Source organism: Parus major, chromosome 4 (genome assembly GCF_001522545.3).
Source record: "Parus major isolate Abel chromosome 4, Parus_major1.1, whole genome shotgun sequence".
Lineage (NCBI taxonomy): Eukaryota > Metazoa > Chordata > Aves > Passeriformes > Paridae > Parus > Parus major.
This window is the reverse complement of record NC_031771.1, coordinates 11,724,796-11,742,972: the sequence shown is the minus strand read 5'-3', so window position 1 is coordinate 11,742,972 and position 18,177 is coordinate 11,724,796. Positions and strand designations below refer to the sequence as shown.

Below are 18,177 nucleotides of genomic sequence, written 5' to 3'. Positions count from 1 at the left end.
CCTTCCTCCCTTCCTCCCTCCCTTCCTCCCTTCCTCCCTTCCTCCCTCCCTCCATGTCTAAACAGAATTCTTTTCATATTTTGATAAAAGCTGCTATAACAAAAAAGAGGAAACTATAATAGTCATATTCAAAGCTTAACAAGACTGTAATCACTAATTTGACTTCAAGTTCTTTCATGGCAGAGCCTTGCAGTGCTTGTCACTGTTACACTACATTGGAATCCTTAACTCTTCATATGCTTCTCTTAATCAAATACATGCCTACCAAACACCACTGGTATGTGCTGTCAAAAATCCACTGAAACACCTGTAACTCTTTAGAGACACATAAAATACCCATTAAATTGCAATTATTTCCTAAGTGTTACAAGATTAAGCTGTAATAATGACATTTCTAAAATGTTTGTAGAGGAACTATTTACCTGAGAATATCAAAATCTCATAGTAAGGATCACATAGCAAAATCAAGATACTGGGCAGTATCCCTTTATAGAACCAGATATCAGAGAGACTCCTACAATATTCTAGGAACACAAATACATGTGTACCCAGCTGCTCCAGCCTCAGTGATGGGCAGGTTCTGTTGAGGACGGCCAGGATCAAGAACGTGACAAACCCCATAAGAAAGAGTAGTACATCACTTAGGTTGGGAAGCTTCACTTTGGGAATTCTTTCATAATTTACCTATATTACTAACTTTGCTGCCATCATTACTAGCTACAATCACCTGCTAGTATGAATTTGGCATTCAGTATGTACTCTTATCTCCTTTATCTAGCGCCGAGAAGTTGCCAAGACAGTTTTCTGTTTAGTTGTGATTTTTGCTCTTTGCTGGTTCCCTCTCCATCTGAGCCGGATTTTGAAGAAAATGGTATACAATGAAAAAGACCCCAGCAGATGTGAACTGCTCAGGTACTTCATTTTCTATGCCAATAGTTTGTACTGAAAAAATATAATGCTGCATGCTTAGAATTTCTATGAGGAATGTCACTGTGCAATGCAACTGTGATGTTTATTAATTTTTGAGCTGCAGCCACTTTCAGCAGTTTCAGTTTTAACGGGGAAGCATAATCTTAACAAATGTTGTCTATCATTGTGTCAATCACTTTCCTTGGATTTTTTTTTAATATCTGTGAGACTTTTTTTTAATTTATTTTATTTTTTTAATATCTGTGAGGTTACTATAGACATGGCATGGTGCGAGATTAGATTGAGGGAGCTAGGTAAGAGAGAATTGTGTGACGGAAGAGCCTGTAACCACAAGGAACATGGGTGCTTCTGTAGCATATGAACAGTTTAAATGTTTTTCTTCCTCTTCCCCAGTTTCTTGCTGCCCTTGGATTACATCAGCATTAACCTGGCAACCATGAACTCTTGCATAAACCCCATAGCTCTGTATTTTGTGAGCAAGAAGTTTAAAAACTGCTTCCAGGTAAGATTCTCTAGATAAGATTTTATATCCAGTTAACTAACTGTATTGAACCTATTGTATTGGCTGTTACCTATTTTAACAGCTGGGAGAAGAAACATGCAAAGGAATGATAGAGTACGCATTGTCTGGTTTAGCAGCTAGCAGTTCACATAGCACATGTACCAACCTGAAAGTGAAATTATCCACTTTATCTGAAATACTAAACCAATAAATAAGTTTGACATAGTCTTCATATGTGTAAACTGAGACAGACATGCTCTTGTAAAAAACTGAACATGACATGCATGTGAAACAGAATTTGGTTGATAACAATTTTCCACTCTTGATGACACCAAGCTGCCTCTATTAAACAATCTCATTAATAACTAAAATTTTCAGGCTTGAATACCAAATCAGGTACCTGAATTGACTTTGGCATGAAATATGCATTATGTCTCTACCTGAATTTTCTAGTTCCTACACACGCAAACATATTTTAAGGCTAAAATTATTTCTTTGTGACAATGTGCCTCTGCAAGTCCCTGTCCACCTATTAAAGGCAACACAGGGAGCAAAGAAATGAGAGTAAAGAAAATAAAGAAATGGAAGACTTAAATAGCTTTATCTGCAATGAAAAACAAAGGATGACAGGACTGTACCACTAAATTTTAAGTCTGAGAATAGACCTAATGCAAACTACTGAGAAAAATGTAAAGAATTATCAGACAAAGGGAATACCTGTTTGTCCGTAGCCTGCTCAGATTTACAAACTATTTTAAGGGAGCATTTTCACATGATAAGTAAGAAGTCAGCTTCTATTCCTAACTGTGCAAAATGTTACACCTCACTATGTTCACTGAACCTTTTCTGAAACAATATTGTCTTTTTTCTAAGATGTGAGAAGAGACCTAAGTCATGGCCTGGGGAATTTTTCTTCTTTTCTCTTCCACATGCTGATCCTTAAGTTTGTCATGTACAATGATAAAGAGAGGGGAAAAACAAACAACCCAGCACCTAATAATATGTATTGAATTCTGTCAGTTCTCAATCTACTTACCTTAGTTGTACAAATTTCCCTTTTCATACAGTGGAAGATTTTTTTCTGAATAAGAGGCACAAGCTGGGCCTAATTTGCTGCATTTGTGATGTTCAATCACAAGAATCATTTATGTCCTAGGATAAAAATTTCCCCAAATAGAGCTAGCACTCCCTTCAGCTAGAATTTTCTGTCATTTCTGAATGAAAAATATGGCTAGCAAACTGCACAGAACTGAGAGATTTGTCTTAACTTTTTATTTATTTATTTACTTACTTACTTATTAATTTTTTATTCATTTTCAGTCATGTCTTTGCTGTTGCTGCTCCCAGTCTAAGAGTTTGGTGACTTCAGTGCCCATGAATGGAACAAGCATTCAATGGAAAAACCAAGAACTAAATAATCACAACACAGACCGAAGCAGCCATAAAGACAGCATAAACTGAAAATTAAGGACTCTCACACCATTTCAGAATGAAACAGGAAAAGAAAGTCACTACAAAGCTATTACAACAGGAAGCCCAGTGACTGTTCCACTAAGAATTGAGACATGTGCACCATTGTACCTAATTCTAGAGGTGACTGAGTAGATGGAGTGAGTGTAACTGTGATGTTCAGTGAACTGAGATCCACTGGATGGTAATTCTGCCTCTGTAAAGGATATTGATGTGTCATTATGACACAAAAAAACTGGCTTGAACTACAAACAGGTGGTTTTGCTGTTCTGAAGCAGGCAGGAACTGTCCAGTGTACTGGTACAATGCAATCTTTTTTACCTGATTTATGGTCACCTAGAATTGATCACTCTGGAACTTTTGAGAAGATATCAAAATGGAATCTATCTGTGACTATATTTTCTCTCTGCCCATTTGTCTTTTAAGTTCTATTTCTGTGGTGGATAAAGTCCACACACCAGTTTGTTTTGCATGTTGTTGTTGTTGTTGTTGCTGGTTTTCAGGTTTGTGTTGGAAAATGTTTTGGTCCACACCAGCATTTTACTTACTTATGTTACAGTGGATCAGAACATTAGCTGGGCAATTCTTATTTGTAGCACTTCAGTATTCAAATATAGGAAGAGATCATTTAAACAGCATCAACATTTGGCACTTAAGCACAGATTAATACCAAAAAAACAAAAAAAAAGAGGTATTAATAATACAGTACTATACTGTGTTATTTATTTTAATGCTCTGTACAAAATAAACATAATCTGTATCAGCAAAAAGAATGGAAGATGCTCGCAGATGGGCACTTTACAATGTGTTTCTATTAACCTGACATGTTAATTCTTAAGCTATATGAACCATTTAATCTATTTAGACTATAGCTTCATTAAATCTAAGTTGAAATGAGGGTAGTGGAGCATAGTGAAACATTATTAAAGCTGTCCACAGCTTTCTGAGAAAATGGTAATTATCAGAGCAGCTATGCACTCTATTTTCACTTGTGAACATGAGGTTATAGTCAGAGTGAATGTAGAAATGTGGAAGTCCATAACAGTTGGATGTGCAGAAGGATATTTTGTGCCTTATTTCTTACAGAATATTTCTCTGTCTTACACAACACTCAAAGATTTTAATGGGGTTTAGTAGGTTATCAGCATTGTTAACCATTCAAATGCTATTAACAATATATAGAAACTATTGCTTGCATATATGTAAACTGATGATTTCCTTATTTTTTCCATCCATTAAGACTACATGGCAAGAGATTCCTGGTTTGCCTATAAAAAATTTTAATAGGTAGCCTTTCATTAAATAGTGGAACTCAATAGTGTGGTGTCATATATAATATGTCTCATGCACAAATCTGTTAGGCAATTTATAGCATCTTTTGTGCTAGGCTAAGAAGCAGTAATCAAAATTCCACAAATTTTTAAACATCCATTTCATTTCCAGTGAAAGATGTAATCCTGCATAGTTTTATTTTAGAGGTCAAAATGCTACTGCCTACAGTGACTTCTGCTGCACAAGTTTCCCCAATGTTTACATTCACACAAATCTTCTGAAGTATATTTAAAAAAAAGGTTCTTTAAATTGGTTTGTGTATTTTTTGTGTGCTTATGTCTCTGTGATATATATGCGTGTATAAATACATATAAATCTATGTTCATATGTTATAAGCCTAAATACAGTCCTCTGACAGTGCTCTGTGGTAGTGCCTAAGAGCATGGTATGGAATGAGACAGCTGAATTTTAAAGTAAAACATTTCATCCCCAAACTGTACCAGAAATAATAGTAAATGAGTGACAATTCTCTCCTTTGAGAAGACCGAGTTACTGAGTCTCTTTCCATCCTGAAATCTTTCCTGCTGCTTTGACTGAACATATCAAGGAGATGATAAAGGTAAACAGAAAAAAGTCATGAAGAATGGATTTAAGTTGTAAAATCTTCCTTCTTTATTTCAAGGCATGAGAAAGCTTTGTGTGCGTTACCCTTTTCTGCTATTTACCTGGTAGCTAGATGAACCAAAGAATTCATACCCCTGCAAACCAGTAATGTGATTGCTGAGAGACAATATTTCTACCTATCTACAAAAGACAGTGGGCAATAGAGACAATCTAGGTCAGTTTAGAGTTCTTAGCTTCTACCCAAAAGCCCCATCTACCTGCAAAAGTTTCAGACTGTGAAATGGGTCATTTTTACACTTTACAAGCACTGATGCAAACCATGAGTCATGAAAATTTAAAATTTTTCTTTTCAGCACTGAGATTTCTAAATCTATTGCCTTCAACCCAAGAGCTGGCTGTTATGTGGCAGAGATACATGAACCTGCATACACAAAGCATCCTTTAAAGCACTTCAACCTAGATGGAAAAACTATCTTCCTACTACTCATAATGCTGACTGACCTTAGCAGCAGCATTAAAAAATACAAAACTTTTTAACTAATGAAAAGAAGAGGGTAAATTATCTAACAGAAGTGAGAAGTAATTTTTGGAATACCTTCAGAATTTTTTTTGTGAGCTTACTTAGGGATCAGAGCCTGCAAAAACTAACTGGCGACCCTCATGCCATTTCTCCAGCCTGTGGAAGGACAGAGAAAGTTTAAATAACAGTAACAAGTGAAGTCCTGGGATATATATACTGTTATACTATATACTATATACTGTTTTTTGCAATGTTTGTCTTTTTGTATTTTTACTGGTGGCTGCTGCTCCCACTCACAATCTAATTGTAAGAACAAAGGGTGCTGTGATGTGACAGCTGCAATCAGGGAGGGGTAAATGCTTCTGAAAAACTTCCCAAGAGACTTTTTTAATTCTCTCCCCTTCTTCCCACTGAGAACGGCAAATATTGCTCCTGGTACAGTATCTACTCTCAGTTCTGAAAAAGCTTTCTTTCAAAAAGAACCAACAAAAGTACTCCACAATTCTGGTGTCACACAGAATCTGCTTCCTTTTTTACATCAGTATAACTTTCCACAAGTATCCTTCCATTCTCTCCCTATTTTATAGGCATTTTTAATCCTGCTGTTTGCATTCAACTCAACTGAATCAAGCCTAGTTTTCCTCTGAAGATAACAGGGTCTATTCCACAAGCTTCAGATTAACTTCATAAACTTTGTGTCTGTTCATCATAATCAAAATCTGTTTAACTGTCACATTCCTCTTTTCTGTGAATTTCAGAAGTCCAAACTTCTGCCAGACCATTCAGTGTAAAATTTCACTGACAGTCTCACTTCTTAACTCAGTTTTAGAATACAGCTGTTCTACTTGTTTTCAATATGCATTTTTTCACTAAACATTTCGTCTTTGGTATATTTTATATTTATTTGCTTCAAGGAGACAGCGTACATGGGTTTTCACTTGTATCTATGTCTGTATTTATTTATTTACATAAGAAACTCTGTGCTTCAGACCTGACCTAGCCAGCTCCGTGCATTAAAAAAAAGTATTTATACAGTTCATCATAAATCTCACCTGACAAAACTATCAGCTTGGTTCTGAGAAAAGATACTTATGCTATCAGAATTTATATTTGAATATGTTCATTTTTGGTTTTAATACAGTCAGTTTCAGGTGTTAACCTGTCTGTCCCTCCATCCTTCCAAATCAACTATCAACTCCCTGTCCAATTTCAACAAATTTTACAGAACAGAGTTATCACCATTATGAAGCTCCAGAGAATTTCACCAGAACTGCAAGATGGCAGGAAGAACAAAATTCTACTCGTGCTCTACGCAGAAAATTTCTGAAATGTAGTTTGTGCATAATAATAAATTCACTTGTTAAAAAGATGTTACAAACATTACAGATGCAGAAAAAGCCTTGATCAGAGCATGCAACTTGTAAGACATCTGAGAATCAAACCACAACCCGCAAATTCTTGGAAGCCAGTATTTGTAAGTTCCCTTGCTTGTGGAATTACTTGCTGCTTCTTTTTATTTTCCTGCCCCTCTTTCATCATTTACATATTTACTGCAATCTTGTTACTATATAATTTGATTCTGTGAAGCCTTATAGGTTTCAGTGTGTGAGAAGACATGGTAAAAATTCTAATACTGCTGCATTTGTATGAACAGATGCCTGCTGAAATGTCCCGGAGGCAAAGCACACATTTTCATTAGAAGAAACACCGGGACTGCATGCTAATATTGCCTTGCAAAGTTTCTTCCACACAATCAGTGCTGCAAAGTATTGGCTCAGCAAAGTATTCCTAATTTACACTCCTCACTCTTGCAAAGACTAAATAAAGGCAATTTTCCAAAATCAGAGTAAAAGAAGATGCATAAAAAGTTTACAGACCAGAAACAGCTCTCAAGGTTCAAAGAAGAAAAAACAAGACACCAAACCCAGGCATGTTTAAAATGTGGATCTAAAAGAAACATAGCTTATCATTAGTCCAAGTGTGGGAAAGGAAGATATGAACTAAATGAAAAAATGTAGGTCATCTCCAGTTTTTCTAAAGGATGATGAAAGAAATTGACCTCTACTATCTCATCTAGAATCAGTTTTTCCCCTGTACAAACACCACTGCTTCTGAACTGAGCTGTCACTTGAGTCACAGCCTTGCAGTCCTGTTAGTTACAGTAGCTTACTACAATAATAAAGCTCAACAGACTAAGCGATACAACTGGTAAGGAAAAGAAAAAAAAATCTGAACTTCAGCAGCACTCTGCCCAAATTTCTGAGAGTAACTGAGTGTCTGCCAACTGCTCTGAAATCAATTATTTGGTGCATCTCAGAAGGCCTTTACTTCAATCTCGTAATCTTAGTCCTTGGGAGCAAAAAGATTGAGAAGTTACTGAATCAAGCATCCAGAACAATTAATGAGAAGCACTTCTAAACTCTCCAAGAGAACAAATCTCCTGCTACATGTTTTAAACAGAGGGGAAGATTAGAAATCCATCATTACACCATCATGCCATCCTGTAGCCACACTTCATCTTTCTTGAAGCATCTATGTCTCAAGTTTTTCTTGTCTTCTCCCCTCTAATATTGTTGTACAGTGGTCTCTTTGGTATTGCCTATGAATGAAGTATACATTTGGATTTATCTTTCTTTTCAATATCTACACAATGTTAAGAAAGCATTCATCTCCAGATACACAGTATATTCCACTATGGAAGCACAATTAAACCATGCTACCATAAAAGTCACAAATATTTACAGTCAAGTTTTAAGTAGAAAATTAGAGTACTCTTGGGACAAATGACTACAGTTGAGTACTACTAGTGGAAAATACACTGATTTTTTAATAGATAAAGACGAAACCATACCACTTTTGCTAATTCAAGAAAGAGCAGGTGTTTACAAGAATAATGAGAAACTCTTCATTACATGAGCTGGAAAAAAGTAGTGTAAGGGCAAAAAATCTTCATGCTCTATTATATAAAATACATGTAAATTCTGGGGATTAGGAAATATAACTCTCCAAAGCAAGATTCTTTGATTTCCTTGCCATGTTTCTATGAAGTATTAGTTTCAAGACACATGTCAGAGATAATTGTGCAGAAAGAGAGATGCTTACTGAGTTCACCTTGCACTGCAAAAAATCTTTGACTAACATTTTTCGTAATATCCAGCATGTTCTGGCTTTCCTGTACCATGAATTAACTGCAACAATGGCAATAACAGGGATTACTCCAAAATCAAGGAATCCAGTGTTGAATTAGTTCCTTTCTATGATTGTTTGTAAGTACTTGTATACATATGTATATACATATCATTTGAGAATTCACTTGGAAGAACCTTAAACAGTGGTTGTTCTTCCATATAAAGTGCATTATTAATATACCCCCCAAAAAAACCCAAATCTTCTCTTCCATTTACTTTAGCAGTATAAGACCTCAACCAAAATTAAAACTAGACAATAAAGTAATGTCAAGTTTCAAGTAGTAACCTGGGGAAAAGTGCTGAACCTACTGACTTCACTAGGATTTGGATTTCAGTCAGAATGTGTGATGGAGTCACAACATGACTAAGCTCACTACAGCTAAGCAGGAGAGAAGTAAGAGATTCTGTGGGGCTTGGATGAATAATTATGAAATTATCATCTCTTATGCTCAGGTAGGGAAGAAGCCTTGGCATACTTTGTTTCCCAAAAAATCAGTTTAATAAATGAAGTCAGAGGTAACAATGTTCTCCCCTCACATCACTCACCAAGAGAGACAGAATAGAAGAAAAGAAATATTGTCTACTTTCAAAGAGCAATCCCCATTGTAGAATACTGGTATTCTGAAAATCCAGAGTATTGTCCTGATCCTGTCTTTCCTCCAAGATGTCTCTTATTTAAACCAGTTATTGCATAGATATCAATAGAATAATCTATGTCAATGTCCTTGCTGCTGTATCTTCCTCCCTGTTCAGGCAAATATTGGGAAAGCACCACTGACCTGAATATCCTCTCTTCATGTATCCCTGACACACCTGCTGTAATTATGCAGATCAGTTTTACTGGACCAGTTCTGGCCTACACTGAAATCAATGTGGATATATTATAGCATGAGCACATATGTCTCAAAAATGTAGTGATCCAGTGTCAGAGGAATCATGGATCAATATTACTTCAGGGGATGTAGCATACTGTACTCCTGAAGAATCCCACACGTACAAAAATATCTCTGTGGGAGCTTACCCTGCTGAGTCAAACTGAAAACCCTTACAATTATCCCAATATGTAGGCCTTTGGGATCTACCTCCTTTCAGAAAATTTCATGTCCTGTAGCTGATTACACATTTAGCTGTTCTAGGGATGTATTTTCTAGGCTTTGGGAAAACACAGTTTGCTCCAACTAAAAACAGTATAAGAAGTCTCATGTACAGCCATTTACACTTTGCAGGTTTTTTTGCCACTGGGATGAGATTTCATAAGTATTGCTCTGTATGCAAATAAAACAATAAATCAAAATAATATGGAAAAAGGATTACATGAAAATTAATTAGATGTCACAAGAAAATGAGCACTCTCTAAATAAGCCAACCTGACACACTTCTTATGGAGACCCACTTGGTAACAGTAGATTACTTTTTTCCATGTTGATTCTTAAAACTGAACACAGATAACTAATTTAACATATTGCTTATGTCTTAGTTCAAGTGAGGCTACTTTGACTTGCCACGATACCCGCAGAACTGGTTAACAGTTCCAGACGTGTTAGCAACAATTTGTTATAGTGGGTGCCAAGATGGAAAATGGAAAGGAGTGACCAACCCAAATAAACAAACAATAAAATTCAAGAACAATTTTGAGCTCACCAGGGAGCTGAAAATCTATTCCAAACGCTGCTTTAAATGCCTGTTGTATAAATACTTTAATATTTTTTTTTCCAAAACTACGTTCTACAAGCTCATGGCAACATAGGCTGCATAACAACTTTATGGAACACGAAAAATTCAACTTTATAATGTTTAATCCTACAAGTTTGATGATGAGCAGATACCTGCGAGAAATTTTCAGTGTTAACTAATTTTCCTTATCCGAACTGTACAGAACCCTGAGAACTCTGCAAATTCAAAGTTAAGAGAAACATTTTCTAAAAAATGCAATGTACAAGTTAAAGATATTTGAAGTTGAAAATTCCAATTTCTATGACTTGGTGCTTACAGTTTTCCCTTGAAATATTTTTTTGTTACCTCATCCTTCTCTCTGAGATCCTTTCTTGACTTATCGTTGCCAATAAGCAGGATAAATTAACTTATGCTCAACTCTTGACTGCTTCCACTTCTTCAGATTTTAGTGTTATCCATGCCTAAAACTGGCCAGAATTATTACTGCTCTATAACAAAAGTTCTTATGTGAACATACTTTGAATTGTTCAGGTAGTTTCTGATGATAAAGTGATCAAAATATAACAGTTTTAGGGAAGGTGATTACAGGAAACAGTGAAAAAACAACAAGGGTAAACAAATTAAAGATTGTACTGAAATGAGCTTTCCACCTTTAGGAATTGCTTTCTATCATTGTTCCACAATTGTTCTCTTAAAGCTTCTTCAGAGTCATAATCAATAAAAAGATGAATGCTTCTGTTTCACATCAAGGAAGAAAAAGGTTTTATGCAGCCTTTACACTAAACTAAGAGTAATAAACAGCATTTTAAACTTTTAGATATACATAGTATAGAAGATTTTTGATGTCTAATTTGCAATGGATTTGTTTCAGAGCTACTGAACTGCAGATAGAGATACAGCCAAAGTAATTTTAATCTAGATTCAGTATTTTTAATCCCACTATACAGACAAAAAGCTCGGCCTAGAGAGCCCAGACTTTGCTCAGCAGCACAGCAAACATGATGACATGAAACTGCAATTCATGGTTACATGAATTAATGGTTATGAATTAATTTAGAAATAGACCAAGTGTAATTTTGGCAGTCATGATTTGTGTTACGAATTTTAAGGAAAAGAACAAAGGTCCAGAACACAAAACCTCTTCTGGACTCCAATTAGAAAACATATCCTTTAAGAGGAATCTAACACAAATTAGCTTCTCATCCCAAAACTGCTTTCTTACAAGAAAAAGAAAGAAAACCCAAACCTAAATCATTAGATATTAACTGTGGAGGGGCAGGAGTGCTGCATTAGAAATTTCACTAATATAAACACTACTCAGGAAAAGCCCTTTCAAGTCAAATTTGGAGTGTATTAATAAAGCAATGTGCAAAATTTAACAGTATAGGAGTTTAGAATCTTTCCCTATTGATCAAGATCCAGAATAGCTGGAGAATTTATGTTTTTGGACAATCAACCTGACACTTTTCAGAAGTATTACTTAAAAAGAACAAACCCAAAGGGATTTAGAAGATAAAAGATTTGCTATAAAAAAGCAAGTAAATCAATTTAATTTTACAATAACATCATGGAACAGATTAAAGCCTAAAAACATAAATATAGACAGAAGATAAATCATCATTGTGAAAAAGGATAAGAATGCATCTAAAAAAGACAATCAAAAGCTAGTCTCTAATGGGAAGATGGAATCATCATGGAAACAGATTTCCAGGTGACTGTGATCACCAAGTAAGTAATGTGTTTGCAATTGAAATATGGCATCAAGAAAGAGAAGTGCAGTTTGGGATTAATACATGGAGATATTAAGTGTCACAAGGTAAGGATTTAATTTGTGACTGTCATGTGATTATATGTGAAATAATTCAGACTGCACAACTGTGATTTAAAACATTCCATTTTGGTAGCATACAGTTTAGGGAGTGAAAAAGCCCAGGGTCAAATGAGAGGCCCTTCAACAGTAAAAGTAATTGTTTAAGAAATCATACAGGACAAAAGTAATGCTATAAGAATAGATTAGTTTAAAACTCTCCATGTAAAATTAACACATTCCTGACTAGCTCTGTTTTGTACATGTATGAGCTCTGTGCTAATGATGAAAAAGATCTAAAAACCTAAAGCAGCTATTCTGGGTCAGACCTTCCTGTCACCCATGATGCAAAGCAGGCTCCTAGGAAAGGGCATAAGGACAGTATAAGGATACAACACTTCCCCAGTAGAGTGCCCAAGCCTTCACCAAACTGAGGTAAGAATAGGTACATTTCTGGTCAATGATGGGTATTCCTCCACGAATTTATCTTTTGGGGCTAAGTAATTATATTCTCTTCACTCTAGCAAAGCTCACACTGAAATGGAATTAACTGCTGGTTTACACACTAAATGGTATTCTTGGAGGTTGGTGGAAGCTTTGCCTGAGCGAGCAGGGTAACGACCAGAAAATTAAAAGGTGAGTCAATGTCTTCTTTTAGATATTGTCAGTGTCTTTCAGGACTGAGTTAACCATTTGACTCAGATTTTTCTTCTGAATTATGTGAAAGCAACTTCCAGCCAAATCCACAGGAGTGCTCACATGCACCTGGGAATGCTGGCTCAGAAAACAGGACCAGGCTTGTGATAATGATCCCCTGCTGCATAAATGATCGATGTGTATTGATGTATAAACACTCTATAAATTAACTGAAACCATCAGGTTCAGTGTTCCTGCCCACAACTGGAGTAGCAGCTGTAGCACTGACTAGGAGTCTGAGGTGACTAATGGGAATCTTTTTGCTGTAGTTCTTTCTTTATTACCTCCTGTAAATTTCTTGTTCTGTGTCTAAACACTTTGTAGTTGGAAGTATTTTCATGTGGTTGTAGGTAAATATAAGTATGGCTTCATGTCTGGCAAAATCAAAGTATCCTTGCTTTAGGATGAGTACATCTAATTTATAAAACAGGAATCATATTGGTGGTAACAGAAAAGCAAAATGCTAAACCACTGTAAGACACAGAACTGCATTTCTTGTATTTGTAAGAAATCCAAGGAAAAGTATTGCTGGGTTCATTCAGAGGCTAGCTTCTATACTGTACACATTTTGGAATCCTGTAGTGAAATCTCTCTTTGGGAATTGCACTACTCTTCTGTCCAGCACTCAAAGTTTATTAAAGTTTTGTGGGAAAAAAGCTGTTTGGCAGCATCCCAGTCCATAAGGGTCTGAGAATGATGTGCCAGAAAGACTCGAGAGGCCTAAAAAGCCACTTTGAAATATGGAAAAGTTCTTTTTTTGTTTTTTCTAGGGGCCCAGTTCAGGGGGTTTTAGTCTGTTTCATGGATTTTTCTAGGCTGCAGCACAAAAAAAAAAAAAGCCTCTAAAATTATCATTTTTAAACAAAAATGCTGGATTAGAATGAAAGTACTTGGGTTTATCATTTTTACGGATTATTGAAAAATGAGGGGTTTTTTCAACTAATAGTTATCTATCTGTAGATATTTAGAAATGTATTTAGTGTGAAGTCTTTCTTTCAGTCACATCACTGTTTACATGATTGGCCAGGATTAAAGTCCCTTTGCAGCTCCAACTCTGTGTTTCTTTATATGAACATTTGTCAACAAGCAAAAACTCTGTCTTCACAATTTTGTGCCACAATGACTGCCTAGTCATAGACACAGGCTGTTACAAATATGTTTGCTAAACATGTCCTTGCAAGGATAAAAGCACAAGCATTCACGTATTCTGGAAAGAAAAGCCTATTTATTTTTCTTTTCCTCTTTTTTGGCTCTCTTTTCAGTCACTTAACAGACAACATCTCAAGAGCATTTGAGTTTAAATTACTATGAAATTGCTTTTTAATTAAGTTGTTTTAAAGTACTGAGGCAGGCATTGACTTGGGAATAGCAGTTTTGAGAAATCAGAGCAGAAATGCAGGAATTTTAGGTAATGGGTTCTATACAGGAAACTTCTTCAAAAAGTCTTCCTCCATTAATATTTGGAGCCGTGTTCTAATTTAATGAACATCACAAGGAGTTCTCTTTGACTTCTGGAGACAAAGGTCAGGCTCAGACTAACTTTTTTGTCAGCTCATTTTAAGGACTGATCACAAGCCGGTAGAGAAACAGAAACAAGGCAATAGAGAAAGAAAGAGTGTGATCCTTCTATATTTGACAGATCCCTATGTCTGAACCTGGGACAGAACTGGAAGAAGACAAAGCACTGCACAGCCAAATACCACACCATCTGATTTTCATCTGCATAATTGAGTCCAGAGTTTAGGGTATTTATACAGAGCATGGAGGACATTTTTTGCATTTGGTGCACCCACAAAGTCATCATGTGGTACAGAGAGCAGACTCACTGAAGAGCACTAGGTTCTAGTCCCAGCTCCTACAACTATTTTTGTACTTCTCCAGTTAATAATTCTCTATTTTCTGAAATTTCACAGTAATTCCTCTTTTTCACCAATAGTGCCGTAACTGCAAGACTGAAACACTGACAGTGAATAGTGAGTATTTTCTTTGGAAAGTGGAATTGAAGAGAAGAAGAGAATCCTTCCTGTGTTCCAAAACATCTTCTGCCTGCTGACTAAAGCATGGTCCAAAGGAGAGGCTGGACCCATTGAGACAGACAAGGGAATTAAACCTGGACCTCATCCACGTTTCTGTCTGTACTAAGCACAGAGCTACAGTCTGAAGGGAAATATTTTTCCACTGTGGGGCCAGCATTTTCAGAGCTCACCTAGTGGATTGAACTCTCCAGGGGGACATGCAGAAGAATGCCTCATTTCTGGACACCTACAGGGTATTAGCCTGAGTTAATTACAAAGCTGCTCAGTCCTATTAGGACTTAAGTACCTTTGAGAGCATAAATGAGCACTGCTGAAGTACAAAATGCACCTCATAATAAAAAATTCCAGGGCTTCCACTCAATCTTATGAACCTCCAGGGTTTCATGGCAGATGTGCAAAGATTTTTATGGCTGCAATTTTGACCCAGGGCATCTAAATTCCACCTGACTTGCGCATCAGTTGTTTATGTCCTTTTCTGGGCCTCATCCCAGATTAGAATCCACAGTTCAGAAATAATCACAGTATCTGCATAATGCTGATTTTCAGAACGACTTATAAATATTAAGTAATTAATCTTCATCAAGCCCATGGGCAAATATTTCCATTTTACATACACAAAAAATTGTGATAAATTGCCATAGGCTACAACAGAGTCAGTATCAGAATGAGAATGGAGGAATTCCCGTCTCTCAGACTAGAACGTAGTTCATGGCTCTCAGAGGAGAAAAAATCTTGTTCTTCAGAAAGAAGAGTTGTGCTGTTGACATGTTTTAATTGACCATGGACTTTTTCTTTAAAAGTGGTTTATGTTGCAGACTGGGGATCTTCCAGAGTATACACAAAACTTTGCAGCATGACTTTTCAGTTCTAGTCAACTATTAGCAACACTGATTGGTAAAGAACTCAGAACACATGACCAAAACTTACTTTCAGTAAAACTCAGTTTTTGTCTGGAGTTAGAAAAGAATTACTGCAAAGACTAGATTTAATATTATACCAGCCTGATGAATCAGTTAGACAATCACTCAAATTAAAGAAAAAGCTTATTAGATCACTTAATCAGCACCACTGGAAGCACTGTCTGTACTACACTGACATTGAAGTATTTTAGGAATCTTTAACATTTTATGCTCCTGCTTTATTTTTTAATATGGAAAATCCAGAAGAAAAATAATAGGAAGATTCTTTCTCCCTTTGTTGCTAAAGGAATTCTAAAATTCTGGGTGCCTGCAAAAACTGTTGTTGGCATGAAAGGAAGGACTGTCAGCTAGCAAGGCCCTCATATCACCTTCTAGGTTTGAACAGTTCAAGAAGACCCTTCACTAAGTTCTCTTGCACATCTTATCAATCTACTTTCTACATACATAATTTTGGAGTATGCTGGCCACTGAAAAGTTGCAAGTGCTGGAAAATTCTTACATAGGAAACCATTTCTAGGCTAAAGTATCAGAACTGATAAATGTCAGTACTACTGAGATGACAAACCACAAGATTTAGCAATGATGTATCAAATATTTCCATCATATCACTTTTCAGAACTCTGTATCTTGACAAATGTACTTTGCTTTACACCCAGTAAGACAACATAGCAGTTCAGATCCACAAATCCTAGCTGAACACTGTTTAATACGTGTTTACATTCACAACAGGCAAAAAGACCAAAACTAAAAGTAATTCACTATAGAACACAGGGGGGGGGGGGGTGTTTGTTTGTTTGTTGTTTGTTTGGGTTTTTTTCTGTAAAAGTGTTACATTTATTGCCCATATGATATACACAGGAGGTCTTAGCACAGAGACCATATCTTCCAACAGAAATTTCTGGCTGTAGTTCTAATATTAGATATGAACGAATAAATTTAATATGGTCATGGCTGTGACAGTCCTTTGGGAAACTCTCACTTCAAGGATAACTATCCCACTAAGGATAGTTGCATGATAGGAAAATTTTCCTATCATTCAACCACCCCATGCTTTTTCTTACAATACCCTGTATTTTGTACTTCTCTGAAATCTCCAAGTGAGAATACCATGGGGATTATGTTTACATCACACTTAAATAATTTTCAATTTCAGTTTCTTAAATACCAGGGCTTCAATTTTAGGCCGACAGCACATCCTAGTGGGTACTCACACTATTCCATGGCTTTTAAACTATACTTCAGTCACAGCTGCATAAATACTCTTGTGGCATCATTCAGTGCATGCACTTTTCTTCCTTCCCTATATGGAATGACAAAGAATGAAGTTAGGAATTTGGAAGTATGTGCCAATTAATAAAACTGAGATAATTCAGGAACACAGAAGACTTTACAATTGGTTCCATATATCTTTTAAGCAAGACCATGCCTCTGAATATGCATAATCTTAACCAATTTTAGGCAGAACATACAATGAATGGTAGTGTAGTTTGTTCTTTTGTTTTCATTTGCCAATAGGAAAAAACATCTTCAGTTTCATCAGGGCAGCTTTAGGTGAGAAATATGAGGTTAGTAATATACACACATTATGAAGCACTGGGCTAATCAATAAAATTATATATTTACTCATCAAAAATGCATCTATTACAGCATTTTAATGAGGGACTTTGTCAGTCAAGCATGCAGAACAATTGGAGAGCTGTCTGTTGGAGCAGACAAAAATCAAGAGGAAATGGAATACAAACACATTTTAACTGTCACATTTTATAACAGTCCCGTTTAGAGATTGCTAAATGACTTCATATGGGAAGGGTTGTGAAGTAGGGAATACACACATGGCAAATCTCCAAGATATTTTCTCCCAGGTAAGTTCACAATTTTGCATAGCTGCAAAACCTTTCAGCATATTTCTCACTCTCTGGTATTGCCATATTCATAGTATGCATTTTCCACAGGAAAAGTGAGGTGACGTGTGTCTCTTAAAGATGCAGGCCTGTGAATGGAGTGCTGTATCCTTAACAGGCTCCATATGCTGAGTTTTGCTGGAAGAGGGTTTGGGGGCACATCTTATAAGGAGCACCTAAGAAATCCATGATTGTGTAGTTTGGAGAAACATTTGTTGAAGAGTGACCCCCTTAATCTCTAAAGCCTCCTGAAGAGGGGAAGTAGAAAGGGAGGTGCTGATTTATTCTCCCTGGCATCCAGTGATAGGACAGCTGGGAATGGTTCAAAGCTGCATCAGGGCAGGCTTAGTGGACATCAGGACACATTTCCTTAACAAAAGAGGAGTGAGTGGAACACTGGAACAGGATTCTTGGTCAGTTGTTTGATGGCCCAAGCCTGTCAGTGTTTCAGAGGTGCCTGGACAAGGCCTTTAATAACATACTTTAACTTTTGGTCAGCACTGAAGTAGTCAAAGAGATGATTGTTTTAGGTCCTTTCCACCTGAAATAATTCTATTCTATTCTATTCTATTCTATTCTATTCTATTCTATTCTATTCTATTCTATTCTATTCTATTCTATTCTATTCTATTCTATT

General features: G+C 36.3%; 1 protein-coding gene and 1 long non-coding RNA gene across 4 annotated transcripts in view; both read left to right on the top strand.

The window, feature by feature from the left end:
- The window catches only part of EDNRA (endothelin receptor type A), a 33,702-nt gene extending 28,979 nt beyond the window's left edge, over positions 1 to 4,723 (top strand). For all 3 annotated transcript variants that reach the window (XM_015625699.3, XM_019006445.2, XM_015625700.3), the window contains exons 6-8: positions 779 to 912; positions 1,324 to 1,432; positions 2,753 to 4,723. In XM_015625699.3, coding sequence (XP_015481185.1) covers positions 779 to 912; positions 1,324 to 1,432; positions 2,753 to 2,893 — 384 coding nt within the window. In that variant the 3' untranslated portion in view covers positions 2,894 to 4,723. The remainder of the gene's footprint in view (positions 1 to 778; positions 913 to 1,323; positions 1,433 to 2,752) is intronic.
- Positions 4,724 to 12,139: 7,416 nt separating this feature from the next.
- LOC107202800 overlaps positions 12,140 to 18,177 on the top strand; it is an 8,606-nt gene continuing 2,568 nt past the window's right edge. The window contains exons 1-2 of the long non-coding RNA XR_001520833.3: positions 12,140 to 12,422; positions 12,512 to 12,623. This is a non-coding gene — a long non-coding RNA (uncharacterized LOC107202800). The remainder of the gene's footprint in view (positions 12,423 to 12,511; positions 12,624 to 18,177) is intronic.